This window comes from Aotus nancymaae, unplaced genomic scaffold (genome assembly GCF_030222135.1).
Source record: "Aotus nancymaae isolate 86718 unplaced genomic scaffold, 86718_ANA_hifiasm-v0.15.2.pri h1tg000006l, whole genome shotgun sequence".
NCBI lineage: Eukaryota > Metazoa > Chordata > Mammalia > Primates > Aotidae > Aotus > Aotus nancymaae.
The window spans coordinates 76342176-76359428 of NW_026988417.1; the positions used below are offsets into that span (position 1 = coordinate 76342176).

General features: G+C 39.3%; 1 protein-coding gene across 9 annotated transcripts in view; it reads right to left on the minus strand.

Annotated features, from left to right (window-relative positions):
- HELQ (helicase, POLQ like) overlaps window positions 1-17124 on the minus strand; it is a 61426-nt gene extending 44302 nt beyond the window's left edge. For 7 of the 9 annotated variants that reach the window (XR_002478353.2, XM_021669608.2, XM_021669607.2 and 4 more), the window contains exons 1-6: window positions 16661-17124; window positions 14233-14947; window positions 10067-10245; window positions 8143-8343; window positions 7401-7473; window positions 3775-3872 (exon numbers count right to left, since the gene is read on the minus strand). Coding sequence is in view for 8 of the 9 variants with exons in the window: in XM_021669608.2 (XP_021525283.2) it covers window positions 3775-3872; window positions 7401-7473; window positions 8143-8343; window positions 10067-10245; window positions 14233-14947; window positions 16661-16957 (1563 nt within the window). In the remaining variant the exon portion in view is untranslated. Of the gene's footprint in view, window positions 1-3761; window positions 3873-7400; window positions 7474-8142; window positions 8344-10066; window positions 10246-14232; window positions 14948-16660 lie in introns of all 9 variants that reach the window. The other 2 variants (XM_021669612.2, XM_021669611.2) reach the window with 2 other exon arrangements.
- Between the last annotated feature and the right edge of the window lie 129 nt (window positions 17125-17253).

Below are 17253 nucleotides of genomic sequence, written 5' to 3' on the forward strand. Positions count from 1 at the left end.
GGAGAGAACTAAAATTGACACCCTATCATCAAAATTGAAAGAGCTAGAGGAGCAAGATCAAAAAAACTCAAAACCTAGCAGAAGACAAGAAATAACTAAGATCAAAGCAGAATTGAAGGAGATAGAGACACGAAAAACCCTACAAAAAATCAATAAATCCAGGAGCTGGTTTTTTGAAAAGATCAACAAAATAGACAGACCACTAGCCAGACTAATAAAAAAGAAAAGAGAGAATAACCAAATAGATGCAATAAAAAATGATAAAGGGGATATCACCACAGATGCCACAGAAATTCAAACCATCATCAGAGATTATTACAAACAACTCTATGCACATAAATTAGAAAACCTGGAAGAAATGGATAAATTCCTGGACAGTAGCCTCCTCCCATGCCTAAACCAGGAAGAAGTCGAAACCCTGAATAGACCAATAACAAGGTCTGAAATCGAGGCAGCAATTAAGAGCCTACCACCCAAAAAAAGCCCAGGCCCAGATGGTTTCACAGCCGAATTCTACCAGACATACAAAGAGGAACTGTACCATTCCTACTGAAACTATTCCAAATAATCCAAAAAGAGGGAATCCTTCCCAAATCATTTTATGAGACCAACATCATCCTAATACCAAAACCCGGCAGAGACTCAACAAGAAAACAAAACTACAGGCCAATATCCATGATGAACATAGATGCAAAAATCTTCAATAAAATACTGGCAAGCCTATTACAACAGCACATCAAAAAGCTTATCCACCATGATCAAGTAGGATTCATCCCGGGGATGCAAGGCTGGTACAATATACGCAAGTCTATAAATGTAATTCACCACATAAACAGAACCAAAAACAAAAACCACATGATTATCTCAATTGATGCAGAGAAGACCTTCGACAAAATTCAACAGCCCTTTATGCTAAAAACTCTCAATAAACTAGGTATCGACGGAACGTATCTCAAAATAATAAAAGCTATTTATGACAAACCGACAGCCAATATCATACTGAATGGGCAGAAACTGGAAGCATTCCCTTTGAAAGAGGGCACTAGACAAGGATGCCCTCTCTCACCACTCCTATTCAATATAGTACTGGAAGTTCTAGCCAGAGCAATCAGGCAAGAAAAAGAAATAAAGGGTATTCGATTAGGAAAGGAGGAAGTCAAATTGTCTCTATTTGCAGACGACATGATTGTATATCTAGAAGACCCTATCACCTCAGCCCAAAATCTCCTGAAACTGATAAGCAACTTCAGCAAAGCCTCAGGATACAAAATCAATGTGCAAAAATCACAAGCATTCCTATACACCAATAATAGACTTAAAGAGAACCAAATCAAGAATGAACTGCCATTCACAATTGCTACAAAGAGAATAAAATACCTAGGAATACAACTAACAAGGAACGTAAAGGACCTCTTCAAGGAGAACTACAAACCACTGCTCAACGAAATAAGAGGACACAGACAGATGGAGAAACATTCCATGTTCATGGTTAGGAAGAATTAATATCGTGAAAATGGCCATACTGCCCAAAGTAATTTACAGATTCAATGCTATCCCCATCAAGCTACCAATGACCTTCCTCACAGAACTGGAAAAAACCGCCTTAAACTTCATATGGAACCAAAAGAGAGCCCGCATAGCCAAGTCAATTCTAAGCAAAAAGAACAAAGCCGGAGGCATCACACTACTGGACATCAAACTCTACTACAAGGCTACAGTAATCAAAACAGCATGGTACTGGTACCAAAACAGAGATATAGACCAATGGAACAGAACAGAGGTGTCGGAGGCGACACAACATATCTACAACCACCCGATCTTTGACAAACCTGAAAAAAAACAAGCAATGGGGAAAGGATTCCCTGTTCAATAAGTGGTGTTGGGAAAACTGGCTAGCCATATGCAGAAAGCAGAAACTCGACCCCTTCCTGACACCTTATACTAAAATTGACTCCAGATGGATTAAAGACTTAAACATAAGACGTAACACCATAAAAACACTAGAAGGAAACCTAGGCAAAACCATTCAGGACATAGGCGTAGGCAAGGACTTTATGACCAAAACACCAAAAGCATTGGCAACAAAAGCCAAAATAGACAAATGGGACCTAATCAAACTCCACAGCTTCTGCATGACAAAAGAAACAGTCAATAGAGTGAATCGGCAACCAACACAATGGGAAAAAATTTTTGCAGCCTACCCATCTGACAAAGGGCTGATATCCAGAATTTACAATGAGCTAAAAAAGATTTACAAGAAAAAAACAAACAAGCCCATTCAAAAATGGGCAAAGGATATGAACAGATACTTTACAAAAGAAGACATACATGAGGCCAACAAACATATGAAAAAATGCTCATCATCACTGGTCATTAGAGAAATGCAAATCAAAACTACATTGAGATACCATCTCACGCCAGTTAGAATGGCAATCATTAAAAAATCTGGAGAAAACAGATGCTGGAGAGGATGTGGAGAAATAGGAACACTTTTACAATGTTGGTGGGAGTGTAAATTAGTTCAACCACTGTGGAAAACAGTGTGGCGATTCCTCAAGGACCTAGAAATAGAAATTCCATTTGACCCAGCAATCCCATTACTGGGCGTATATCCAAAGGATTATAAATTGTTCTACTATAAGGACACATGCACACGAATGTTCATTGCAGCACAGTTTACAATAGCAAAGACCTGGAACCAGCCCAAATGCCCATCGATGATAGACTGGACAGGAAAAATGTGGCACATATACACCATGGAATATTATGCAGCCATTAAAAACGATGAGTTTGCGTCCTTCGTAGGGACATGGATGAACCTGGAAACCATCATTCTCAGCAAACTGACACAAGAACACAAAATCAAACACCACATGTTCTCACTCATAGGTGGGTGTTGAACAAGGAGAACACATGGACACAGGGAGGGAAGCACTATACACGGGGGTCTGTTGGTGGGGGGGGGACAGCGGGGGGTTGGGGAGTTGGGGCGGGATAGCATGGGGAGAAATGCCAGATATAGGTGAAGGGGAGGGAGGCAGCAAATCATACTGCCACGTATGCACCTATGCAACAACCTTGCATGTTTTTCACATGTACCCCAAAACCTAAAATGCAATAAAATAAAAAAAATTAAAAAAAAAAAAAAATTATTTTCTGAAAACCTATTTAGAAACTGAAAAGCTATTCAGATACAAAACATACACACTAGTACTACACACAAATAATATATATATATTATAAGCTATTTTCAAATAACTACAAATTACATTTGTTTACTTTCTTCAAGCATTTTGGGAATGCTGCTAGTGAGGAGTTTACATGTAAATCCATGTGAAGCCTTAACTTACTAAAAAAGTATTATAACTACTAATATATAAATATTTTAAAATAGTTTAAATTTTAAGATATGTTTTTTAACGTGCCAATAACTCAAAACATGTCTCACTCAATTTTTGCCAAATAAAAAAATTTACTTTAGAGAATAAGAAATGAAAAAATAAAATGAGGGTCTGGGAAAACTCATTTAATGAATGTTCATTGAGGGCCTGTGGGCCAGGTTATAGATAATTAGTGACCCAACCCAAGATCCCTAACCTATACACAAATTGTTAAATTCTCTATACAAAACATCTTATTAACATATAGTTATGGTGAGTAAAACGTGCCCCTTCACTACTCTGTAGAATTCTTTAAATGTTATGTTTACTACTTTTATTTCTAAGTAAGATGAATACAAAACAAATCAATACAGTGCAAACCTTAGGTACATACTGGTCTAAATTGACTGGTATAATATTCTGCTTGAAGAAACTTTTGTAGGTCTTCAACATTGTTTAATGTTGCACTCATACCAATAATTTGGGTTGTTTCTAAAAAACAAACAAAAAGCAAAGTGTTAAGGAAAATATTTAATACATCATAAAGTAATTTTAGCAAATTTTTTGTGCTCTGAATTCTTCCTGAGTGATTTGGGAAAGGGGTGGGAGAGGTAAGTAAGAAAAATACAAATAGGCTAGGCATGGCCTGTAATCGCAATACTTTGGGAGGCTGAGGTGGGTGGATCACGAGTCAGAAGTTCGAGACCAGCCTGGCCAACATAGTGAAACCCCATCTCTATTAAAAATACAAAAAAAATTTAGCTGGGCATGGTGGTGGGCTCCTGTAATCCCAGCTATTCAGGAGGCTGAGGCAGGAGAATCGCTTGAACCTGGGAGGTGGAGGTTGCAGTGAGCTGAGATCGCAACACTGCATTCCAGCCTGAGCGACAATGTGAGACTCCATTTCAAAAAAAAAAAAGGAAGAAAAATACAAATAGCTGGGTGCCTGGCTTACATCTGTAATGCCAACATTTTGGGAGGTGAGGTGGTGGGAAGATTGCTTGAGGCCAGGAGTTCAAAACCAGCCTGGGCAACATAGCAAGACCTCATCTCTACAAAAAAATTTAATCACCTGGGCATGGCAGTGCATGCCTGTAGTCCCAGCTACTTAGGAGGCTAAAGTGGGAGTATCTCTTGAGCCGAGGAGGTCAAGGCTGCAGTGAGCCATGATCGTGTCACTGCACTGCAGCTTGGGCAACAGTGAGAACTGACCTCTTAAAAAAAGAAAACTACAAATATACTACCAGAGTATTAATCTGGCAATTGAAGAATGAAAGTTTTCAGGTATCCTGAAAGTTACTACTTAGAAGTTTATAGAGTTTTAAACTTGGCAAAAAGTAGGATATTAAGGCTTCTAAACAAGAATAATGAGTATAAATTTGCCTATAACTGTCTATCTGGATCCTTTTTATGAAGAGCTATGATATGTTCCACAGGTATGGCTATAGACAGATGTAGAGTTAGTAGGATAGAGTGCTAAATGAGTCCCAAACTCTTGCCACATGAAAAGTCCTTTATGAGATCTTGCTATCAAGCTAACTTTTTATTTTATTGATTGATTGATTGAGACAGAGTCTTGCTCTGTTGCCCAGGCTGGAGTGCAGTGGCGCGATCTCAGCTCATTGCAACCTCCACCTCCTGGGTTCAAGCAACTCTTCTACCCGAGGCTCCTGAGCAGCCAGACTACAGTGTTTTCGTTTTTTTGTTTGTTTGTTTGTTTTGTTTTGTTTTTAAATAAAGGTCGAGTGAAGCTTATGAAGCCATATGACATCCTGGGCAATACAAAATGGCTGCTTTCTATAGACTTAGCTATTAAATGAAAACCCAAATAGGGTTTCTTTCCAAATGTTTCTTAATTGCTCCTACGTCTTGAAATGATCATTCAAGAAGCTGGCTGAAAGAGGAATATGTAGGAGTATCCTTCTCATTCCATAAGGATAGACTATGAAGCTGAAGAGGTGGGTGTGGGGTCAAATCAAGAAAGGCTGTGCTAAGAAATTAGGCATTTATGCAGAAAGCAAAGGGAAGCTATTATAGATTGGTAAACAATAAAATTAACTAATTGAATTTGCATTTGGGAAGATCATTCTATTTGCACTGAAGAAAGATGGATGTGGTGGATGAAGGGCAGTGATCAAGACTAAAGGCAGACAGAAGAACTTGGTGATATCTGGGGCAATCCAGGTAGAAAGGATGAGGTACTGAACTAAGGACTTAGTGGTAATGAGGGATAGGAGGGAGAGAGGTAAAAACATATTCATGAGGTAAATCAGATAGGATTTGGTTGCTGATAGAATATGTAGGATCCTGGCTTGGCTGGCTGGAGAGTGGTGGCTAAGAATTCAGACTGAAGAATGGTTTTGAAGGAAATGAGTTGAGGTTAGACTAAGCCTTAGTTAGGCTTAGCTGTTCAAAGAATATTTAAATAGGGATGTCCAGTTGGCAGATGATATTACTCAGGAGAGGGGTGGGGTAGGAAAAAAATCTTAAAAAAAAAAGATATTACTCAGGAGAGAGGTGCAAGCTGGAAATTCAGATTTGAAGCCAGCAGCACACAGGAAGTACTTGAAGTGATGAGTATGCATGAGAATTAGCAGAAACTGTAGCAAACAAGGGAGGAGCCTAACATGAATCTATAGTGACACCTACATCCATAATAAACAAGTTTAGAAAGAGATGTCACAGAGGAAAACGAGAAGGAAAAACTAAAGAGATTTTATTCAAATACCTATTAACTAGATATTAATATAAGTCACTGATGATAGAAAGACAATAATTACAGAATAGCAAACACAGGTCCATTATGTGATAGGTACTATGTCAGATGCTCTACAAAGATTAATTTATACCATCTTTGCAGCAATTCAGCAAGAAAGTTTCTGTTACCATCACTCATTGATGCCTAAGAAAACAGAGTCACAGTTTATATAAATTGCCTAGGGTCATGTACCTATTAAAAGTGAGCCAGGGTTTGATTAGCTCCAGAGTCTGTTCTCAGCTGTTATGCTATGCCATCTCTCAATGCTGAGGCATGATCCCTCTACAGAGAGACAGTAGGAAAGCCAAGGGGGAATGATGCTCCATCACCCAAAGCAAAAAACAATGATAAGCAGTTGCATGAAGAAAAATCAAGATAAGGACAGTTAGTGCACACTGGATTCCATAAGCAGGTGATTATTTTCCTCTCTTTCCCACTTTAAGTTCCATTGAATTTATCACCATTTGACATACCATTTGATTTCTTATCTGCTTATTGTCTGTTTACTTTCACTAAAATACAGTCATGATGAAAGCAGGAACTGTTTTATTCACTGTTATAACCCTAGCACTTAAAATAGTGTCTAGCACACAGTAGGTGCTCAAAATTTTTTTTAATGAACAGTTATAAAATTCTATATAACCTGCTTAAATATTATTGCTGTTGAAATATTTAAGATACATTTTAAGATTTTTACCTTTATAGCTAATTTTTCCATATATAAGGTAAATATTGCAATAGCATATCTCTAAATAGTAAGTTATGACATTTAGATTAAATTTTTCATATACTTTAAAGGCTATCTGATGTTGCAAAATAGCTCCTTAAAGTGACTATTAAAATGTATTGCTTTAGTGGTATTATTATGATGATGATGAGAATGGCTGCAATAGCAGCAGCAAATCCTCACTTAATGCAGTGTGCTAAGCACTGCTGAATGCAATACATGCATTAACTCACATACTTCTTACAACAATCTCATCAGGCTGGTACCATTATTATCCTAGTTTTACAGATAAAGAAACATAGAGGAAGAGGGGTGTGCCTCTTCCTCTATGTTTATAGTGGATAATAACAGAGGACTTCTTCAAATACCAATTTCATTTACTTTCAAAATTCTACACATTAGAAATTTTAAAACAAAGGCAAAAAGCGTTGAGTATCTTGCTTTAGGTTATATAATGTAGCTAGTGAAAGAATTAAGTCTTTTGTAAGTTTCTTGATTATAAATCAATTCATGACCTCATTTAAAAAATACTTACTGCTAGTGTAGAGGATTTTTGCTAGGGTCATTTCCAGTATAGCTCCACGGCTTCCTTCACCAATCATGTGCAACTTTGAGATTTTTTTTTAAAAAAGGGAAGAGAATTAAATCTTCATATAATACTCATATAAAACATGCATATATTCATATGAAATTTGTAGAGTTGCTTATAACTTGTAAGTATTTTGAATATAACAACTATAGTACATATACATTATTTCACTGGTATTTAGGTCAATGAGCTTTTGGTGCAAAATCTTGATAAATCTGAGATTAATAAGTACTATTATAATTTCCTTTTTTTTTTTTGAAACTGATTTTGGCTCTTGTCCCCCAGAGTAGCTGGGATTTCAGGAGCCTGCTACCATGTCCAGCTAATTTTTGTATTTTTAGTAGAGACAAGGTTTCACCACATTGGCCAGGGTGGTCTTAAACTCCTGACCTCAAGTGATCCACCTGCCTCAGCCTCCCAAAGTGCTAGGATTACAGGCGTGAGCCACCGTGCCCGGCCTATAAAATTGTATACTACACATATATGTATTCACACTTCAAGAAACACTTGACACAAAACCAAATTTAAGATTATCAAGCATGGACTGTCTTCACCTATATTGTCCATATGTTAAAATAAATTTATTTTTATAGCGGTACTAAGGTACTAAGCAGATCTACACAATATCCAGAATAACAAATATTTAGTATAATAAAAATGTTGACAAATTATAAAAGTATTAACCAACCTCATCTACAACAACCAGACCCAGACTGTCAATTCTTCCAGTTTCAATCAGGGAGTTCACCAAGCTATGTCCTTTTTCAATAGTGGCAATATATAGAGATTTCTTTTCCCTTCTTTTAGTTGGAGGAAATCTTCCTTTGCTTCCAGCATATTCTTCAACAAAGAAACCGAGTTCTATACCAAAACTTGACAAACCTGAAATCTAGAATATTAGTTAAAATAAAGAAAAACAAGCAAGGCATTGTGGCTCATGCCTGTAATCCTAGCACCTTGGGAGGCTGAGACAGGATCACTTAAGCCCAGGAGGTTGAGACCAGCCTGGGCAACATAGTGAGACCTCATCTCTATAAAAAATAAAAAAATAGCTGGCAGTGGTGGTGCCTGCCTGTAGTCCCAGCTACTTGGGAAGCTGAGATGGAAGGACTGGTTGAGTCCAGGGAGTTGTGGCTATAGTAAGCCTTGGTCATGCCACTGCACTCTAGCCTGGGTGCTAGAGCAAGATCTTGACTCAAAAATAAATAAATAAATACACACACACAAATGAAAAACACAGATTAAAAAAACCTCTAATTATTAAGTGTTCATGGGGTTAAAAAAGCTATAGCATTTAATACCCATCAACAGGAACAAAGTCACAGGTAAGACATACTTTGAAATACATAAGAAATGCTGTAATGTCTTGATCTTTGCAAAATAAATGCAACTTTTAAAATACATGTGAAAATAAATTTCAATGTTTGATGTCAAAAAGCATCAGGGCATGGTGGCTTACGTCTGTAATCTCAGCATTTTAGGAGGCTGAGGTGGGCGGATCACTTGAGGTCAGGCCTTTGAGATCAATCTGGCCAACATGGTGAAACCACATCTCTATTAAAAATACAAAAATTAGCCAGGTGTGGTAGCATGTGCCTGTGATTCTGGCTGCTGAGTGGGGAGGTGGGGCACAAGAATCGCTTGAGCCTGGGAAGCGGAGGTTGCGGTGAGCTGAGATCACGCCACTGCACTCCAGCCTGGGCGACAGAGCAAGACTCTGTGGAAAAAAAAAGCATCAGAATAACTCTAATTTTAATAATAGGCCAGGCTCAGTGGCTCATGCCTGTAATCCCAGCATTTTGGGAGGTCGAGGTGGGAGGATCACTTGAGGTCAGAAGTTCGAGACCAGCCTGGTCAACATGATGAAACCCCATCTCTACTAAAAATACAAAAATTAGCCGGGCATGGTGGCACACACCTGTAATCCCAGCTACTTGGGAGGCTGAGGCAGGAGAATTACTTGAACCCAGGAGGCAGAGGTTGCAGTGAACAGAGATTGTACCACTGCACTCCAGCCTGGGTGACAGAGTGAGACTCCATCTCAAAAAAGAAAAAGGAGGGTAAATAGTAATAGAATATTTAAGATGACATTTAATCTACCAGTTTAGAAAAAAATAAAACTTTCAACAACAGGTAGTTAGTATTTGAAGAGATTTTAGGTACTGTACACTGCTTTTATACATTCTAAAAATATCAATTCTCCATCAAGAGGCACTTCGCGCCAGGCACAGTGACTCGTGCTTGTAATCCTAGCTCTTTGGGAGGCTGAGGCAGGCGGATCACTGGAGATCAGGAGTTTGAGACCAGCCTGGCCAACATGGTGAAACCCTGTCTCTACTAAAAATACAAAAATTAGCTGGGCATGGTGGTGTGCGCCTGTAATCCCAGCTACTCAGGAGGCTGAGGCAGGAGAATTGCTTGAACTTGGGAGGTGGAAGCTGAAGTGAGCAAAGATCACGCCACTGCACTCCAGCCTGGGTGACAGAGCAAGACTAACTTAAAAAAAAAAAAATAGAGGTGCTTCCTGACAGTACAGTTATTACATTTATGCTAATTTTCAGATCTTAATGTCAAAGTATAAGCAAATAATATTTATTTTAAAACACACACACCTTTTCTTGGACAATTGCCACATATGGAAGAATCATTAAAACATCCTTCCGAGAGCAAAGCAGTTCTTGTAGCATTAAAATCTCAGCCACGAGGGTTTTCCCACCACTTGTTGGCAAGGAATATATTAAATTTTTTCTTTCTTGCACAGACTTCAATGTTAAACAAGTATGTTGCCATTCTGTGGAATTAAAAAAAAAGGGCATTATTTTCCCCTTCCAAACTTTGAATCTCAAAAGTTTTCTAAGAAAAAAATCAAATCACTTTTTGTGGAACAATCTTCTCATAAGGATAAATGTAATTATAACCAATGTTACATGGCAAAAATACCAAATGTCCAAGTAGTACAGCCAGTGAGGGCCTAGTTCAGGCCTAGGCAGCAGATGGACAACCAGTCCATTTATTTACCAGCTGCAGACTTGGGTCCAATATTACAGCAAGGCAGGTAGCAGCTTGCTGGACAAGGAGTGTCATCTGGGATATCAGAAGAGCAAAGGGACAGTACAAGGATCTATGTGTATTCTAATGTTTTCCTCTTATGTTCTGCAAGGAGATTATGTAAGCTTCCCTTCCTCATTCAGCCAAAAGCCATCTCAGAGAGAAGCAGGGGGAGGAGAGAAACAAATCTATTAGGTTTTACACAAACCATTAAAAACTTTAGCTGTCATGGAGATCTGAACTCTGAATGGCTCAAAAACCACTTTAAGTGTTCAGACTGTTTAAACCACAAAAGACTAGGATTATTAACTGGCACAACTAGGATTCCCACAATTTAGCAAGGTGGGATTCATGAAAATAGATCAGATCCAAGATGTTGTGTGAAAACTAGTATTAATTACTCTGTAGGATAACTTGACATTGAAAATCATCAAAAGTCTTTAAAAATGTGCTTTAGTGTTTTATCACTAGAAAATTGAGCAAAAAAAGGTAAGACACTTCATAGCAAGAAGAAATGCAAATGGCCAATAAATACATGAGAAGATGCTCAACTGTTCTCTACTGATTTGGCAAAATAAATTTTAAAAATAAAAAAGAAATAACAACTAATAAAAAAAAAAAAGCCCCACACATGTAAAATCCAGAACTGACTAACGTGGGGGAAAACAGCCATTCTCATGTATGGTTGTGAGAAGATAAACTGCTAGAATCTTTGTGGAAAGTAATCTAGTATCATCAAAACTAGAACTGCACATTGCCTTTGATCTGGTAGTATTACTTCTGGGATTCTACATCTACAGAAAGGAAGCCAAAGCATATAAAGATCATTTGCAGGATGTTCACACAGCATTGTTTGTAGGTACAAAGTGCCATGGAGGTGGGGGTAAAGGCTGAATGAATTATTGTACAATCACCCAAAGTGATTCTCTACAGTTTAAAAATGAAGAGTAGATGGATCTATGTATGTTCAATATACAGTTAAGTTAAAAAAGCAGATCATTGGCCTGGAATGGTGGGTCATGCCTATAATCCCAGCACTTTGGCAGCCTGAGGCAGGAGGATCACTTGAGCCCAGGATTTCAATATGAACCCATCTCTATTAAAAAAAAAAAAAAAAAGGTTATATCTGAATCACAGTTTCAAGTAACTTTAACTTATTGTGCTTTAGGGTGATTCTCAAATATTACAAGTGACTGTATTTTTTCTTTAAAAATACTTCAAAAAGACTTAAATTTAATATTAAATAAATATTCAAAAATACTTGAGATTGGTATCAATCAAATTATCAAATTAGAGTGTTTATGCCAAAATTTAACTTAGCTATAACTACATTTTATCCAATTCAGATTTTTAAGTATAACATGACAAAATAATATTTGTATCATCTTCACATCAAAAACATAAATTAGCCAGGTGCAATGGCTCTTATCTCTAATTTCAACCCTTTGGGAGGCTGAGGCAAGAGGACTGCTTCAGCCCAGGAGTTCAGAACCAGCATAGGTAACAAAATGAAACCATGTCTACAAAATATTAAAAAATTAGCTGGGTATGGAGGCACATGCCTATAGTCCCCATGACTTGGGAGGCTGAGGTGGGAGGATTGCTTGATCCTGGGAGATTGATGCTGTAGTGAGCCATGATCACAGATTGCCAGGTCATACTCCTAGAGGTTCTGATACAGCAGGTCTGGGGAAGTGTCTGAGAATATATGCTTTAACAAATTTCCAGGTGATGTTGATGCTGCAGTTTAGGAATCACACTTGAGAACCACTGTTTTAGTTTCATAAAAAGTATCAGATGCATTTATGCTTTAATCTAGTCATGTTATTAAGCCAGATTTCAAGGTAAAAAGATTTAAAAAGTTGTTCTTTACTGGTTCTTACTTAGAAACTACCAATATAATTACTGACAATCATTACCAACATCTAATTTGGCATGTCCTTGACACAGAATCTAACTTGCAAAAAAAGTACCCCTTTTTATAGATGAGGAACTAAGGCCAGAGTGCTAAAGCTGCATTTTTAAGTGACAACCCCCAGCAGTTGAGAACTTACCAGAGTGTACCAGGCACAGTGCTAGTTAAGAAAAAGATGAGTTAGATAGAGCCCTATCCTCAGGGTATTCATTCTGGCAGACTAAATAAAATGCAAGGTGCTAGGAAAAAAGCAGAGGGAAGTAAGTTAACATCTACTTCCAGGGTAGTGCACACCATTAGCTCTTAAACCATGAACCTCACAATTTAGATTCTTGTAGAGTCTTTTGTTAGACTTTGTTTCCTGTAGTGCTACTTCTCCAACCTGATTGTCTTCTCCCTAAGAACCCAACTTTTCATATCATTCATAAGATTCTAACAGGAGTTCCAGAAAAGTTATGAAGTAGAAGGTTGACAGGCTGACCTTCCAGTATGGCAGCAACTGTCCCTTCTTTGTGTAAAATGAAACATATCTGAAATATATGCAAGGACCCTGGATTTTTGAAAAACATTACAAGATACCTTAATATTACTGTTTCTTTGCACTTAAGCTTGTCCAACCCATGGCCCTCATGAGGCCCAGAATGGCTTTGAATATGGCCCAACACAAATTTATAAACTTTCTTAAAACATTATGAGATTATTGTGTTTTTTTGTGATTTTTTTTTTCTTAGCTTATCAGCTATCATTAGTGTTAGTGTATTTTATTGTGGCTCAAGATAATACTTCTTCCAATGTGGCCCAAGGAAGCCAAAAGATTGGACATCCCTGACTTTTAACTGCAGATGTTTAGTTTTGGGAGTAACAGCACAAGGCCGAGCATCTGGGTGGTGGCGGGGATGTACCTGCGGGGAGAGGTGGCTGTGGCTGCTGGTGGGAGGTTAGGGGGAGAAAAAGAAAAAAAAAGATGCTTAGTTTTAATCAACAGTATTACTAATACTGACTTCTTTCACTCAAGACATGTGAGTGTGAAGACATACTGCAACAACTAAGTTTTGGTAGAGAAGACAGAGCCAACCAAGGAAATAACAGCTAAGAAAACTGAGGATCCACTAGACAGAGTAAAAAAACAGGAGTGGTTGTAAGGAGGTCCAGAAACAAGAATTTCAAGAAGGGTGTAGTCAATAGCATCAGGTAAGTTATTGAGAAGTCAGATAAGGTAAACATTGAAAGTATCACTGGCTTTAGACACCTTATCATCAGATGAACCCAGAATTAGAGTAGGGTAATTTACCGAAGTTCTTACTTAGAAGCTACCAATATAATTATTGACAATTGTTACCAACATCCAATTTGGCATGTCCTTGAACCAGAATCTAACTTGTAAAACAATTTACGATTCCTTTCTTTTTTTTTCTCTTATTTATTTATTTATTTATTTTTAAAGACAGGGTTTCTCCATATTGGTCAGGCTGAAGTCCTGACCTCAGGTGATTACCTGCCTCAGCCTCCCAAAGTGCTGGGATTACAGGTGTGAGCCACCACGCCTGGCAATTCCTTTCTTACAAATGAGGAATTAGAGGAATTATGTGAGGTGAGGAAACAGACAGAAAGGATAACTGGTTTGATAGGTGTGACTGTGAAGGGAAGGATAGAGGTTCAGTAGCAGCATGATAGGGATGGAAGGGGTTGAGAGAACACTGATAATTTGTTTTTAGAAATAGTACGGACCATGAAAGCATTTGCTTCTATTGACTTGCACTAATATTATGGTAACAATAGGAAATTTTTTTTTTTTATTCCAGCAAAAAGCATTACCATATAATTTTTCAATTCCTTTGAGCTGGACATAAAGGTCTCTCACTTTGCTGGGTAATGAATAAAAAGGACCAAGGTCATTTGATGATGACTCAATTGTTTTCTTAGCAACATTAATTTCTTCAGATAGGAGAGTCTCTTTGAGCTGTTTACTTCTAGAGAATACTGGTGTCTGGGCCTTGGCATTTCCAGTCATGGCACTTTTTAGATGATCTTTAATACTTGTTCTCCTATTCATATCTGAACTCGTTCTGACTTTGGAAGAGGACTCATCATTTTGCTGGGGTTGCTCTATGCAATTATGGGGCAATTCCTCATTCACAGTGTTGTGAGAGGATGACTTCCAATCCCTTTCTTTCATAAACTGATCACCTAGATCATTTGAAGAGTTCTGCAAATTTTCAAAGTACATAGCCTGTGAGGAGGGTACATCATACAAAAGATCAGCTCCAGGTTCAACAGTGACATCTTCATACCCACTCTGGTTCTCTGGGTGCTTATCAGTTTGTAATTCAGTAAGGTTGCCTATGGGAGTAACGCTGAGTTTGTTTTTGATACTTTCTGAGCAAAGATTTTCAGTGGCAAAGTCTGTAGCGTGTTTCCGATGTTCGGGAAGTTGCATATATTTTTGCTCCAAGTCGTCAGCTTGAGCTATAAAGGAATTTTCAGTAAAGCTATCATAGTCACCAAACATGTCCTCTTCACTGTCATTATGCTGCAAGGAGAACAAAAACACTTAGGGTAATTTCAGCTTCATTAATAAAAGCTTCACCAGCCTGGCCAACATGACGAAACCCCGTCTCTACTCAAAATACAAAAATGAGCTGGCTGTAGAATCCCGTGATCCCTACTTGGGAGGCTGAGGCATGAGAATTGCTTGAACCTGGGAGTCACAGGTTGCAGTGAGCCCTGATCGTGCCACTGCACTCCAGCCTGGCCTGGGCGACAGAGCAAGACTCTGTCTCAACAACAAAAAAAGGAATAAAAGCTTCAGGCTAGGGCTGCACCAAGTATATAATTATGTGGTCACATATGGATCATACACCTATATGTAAACAGATATCATTACCAATTTACAGCTGAAGAAATGGAGGCCCAGAGAGGTTAAATTACTCGCCTAAACAGCAAGTTTATGTGTTGTGATGATACTGGGATTCTGAACAGGTTCTTGCTCTGTCGCCCAGGCTGGTGTGCAGTGGCTCCAACCACTGCATGATCACGGCTCACTGCAGCCTTAACATCCTGGGCTCAAACGATCCTCCTGCCTCAGCCTCCCAAGTAGCTAGGACTAAGGTGCAGGCCACCACACCTGGCTAATTAAAAACATTTTTTTTTTTTTTTTTTGGTAGAGACTAGGTCTCTGTTGCCTAGGCTGGTTTTGAACTCAAACTTCTGGGCTTAAGTGATCCTCCCATCTCGGCCTCCTAAAGTACTGGGATTATATGCATGAACCACCACACTCGGCCAGATTCTAATTCTTCTTTTTTTTTGAGACTCAGTCTTGCTCTGTCGCCAGGCTGGAGCACAGTGGCGCAGCCTCGGCTCACTGCAACCTCTGCCTCCCGGGTTCAAGCGATTCTTCCGCCTCAGTCTCCCAAGTAGCTGGGACTACACGCGCGTGCCAAACGCCCGGCTAATTTTTGTATTTTTAGTAGAGGCGGGGTTTCACTATGTTGGCCAGGATGACCTCGATCTCTTGACCTTGTGATCCACTTGCCTCGGCCTCCCAAAGTGCTGGGATTACAGGCGTGAGCCACCGCGCCCGGCCAGATTCTAATTCTTAAATCTGTACTAAAACAGCAGGAAGACTGGTAGATGTATACGAAATGTCAGCACATTCGATGTTTCTGATAACTGCAGCTCTGCCCTCCCAGACTTCAATATACAGAGACTAGCCTGTAACAGAATCATGGCTGTGCTAGTAGACACTCGAAGGAGTTCTTAGGAATTTGGAATTGAGACTGAGAATCTGAACACTGACTTGGGGTGGTCTACTACAAAGAAGAGACGTAAACTTGGAGGCAGCAATATAGTAAAGTGATTATAGTAAAATGGAGTAAGAACTGTAGTATCTCAACTATTCAGGGCCTGATTACTGTAGTAAAATCTAGATAATGTAACTAACATAACGGGTCTTCAATAAACAGCAGATTTTATTTGTACAGTAGGAGCTGCTGTTATTTGGAAGCCTAGATTTGCGTCTCAGTCATGCCATTTATTTGCTGTGTGTACAACTTTTATGTCTAGGGGTTTACATTTCATATTTATACAGAAATGTAGATAACACGGCAATCAATAACTCCTAAGTGCCGATTAACAGTGGTAATGAAGACGAGAGAAGTAAACTAAGGTGACGATAAAACTGGTCAACTCTGCATCTGGGAAGGATGCCAAACGTTTGCAGTTTCAAGTTCCAAGCCCTCCGTACCTGATCTCCAATCCCTCTGTCAGTGGGCATGCGACGTAGGAGGTCCAGGTTTGTATCACCACCTCCAAGAACAAGACAATCAGGGGAATCTGAGAGTAGACGGGGTTGTACCTCGACCGGTATTACGCTTGCAGTTTTCCGCCGCCTGTTCTCAGCCACCATTTCCTCCTCCTTCTTCTCCTCATCTCCGCGCTCGAGCTCCGCCGCGGTGGGAGTGACAAAAATGCACCCCAGGCTCGGACGTTTCCTTTTGGGGAGAGACACCCGCCGGCGGACACGGGAACCACCTTCATCCATGGCAAGGGCCCAGGGCCCTATTCAGAAGTCATTCTCAGTGACCCAGAGGCTAAACCCGAATGGAAGGGAGAGTGGGAGGCGGGCGCTCGCCTTTACATCCACCTTGAGAAAAGCCCCCAAGTTAGTTCTCAGGGCTCGCGGACCGGAAGCAAGCATAAACGTCTGCCCTCTCCTTGTCCAATCATAAGCGTCACGTGACCTGCCGCGAAGCGAGGGCCAGAACCGAAGGGTGCTGCGCATGCGTATTGAAAACCTCACCAATTCTCGTGGGTCCTCAGCGTTCTCCCGTGGAACCC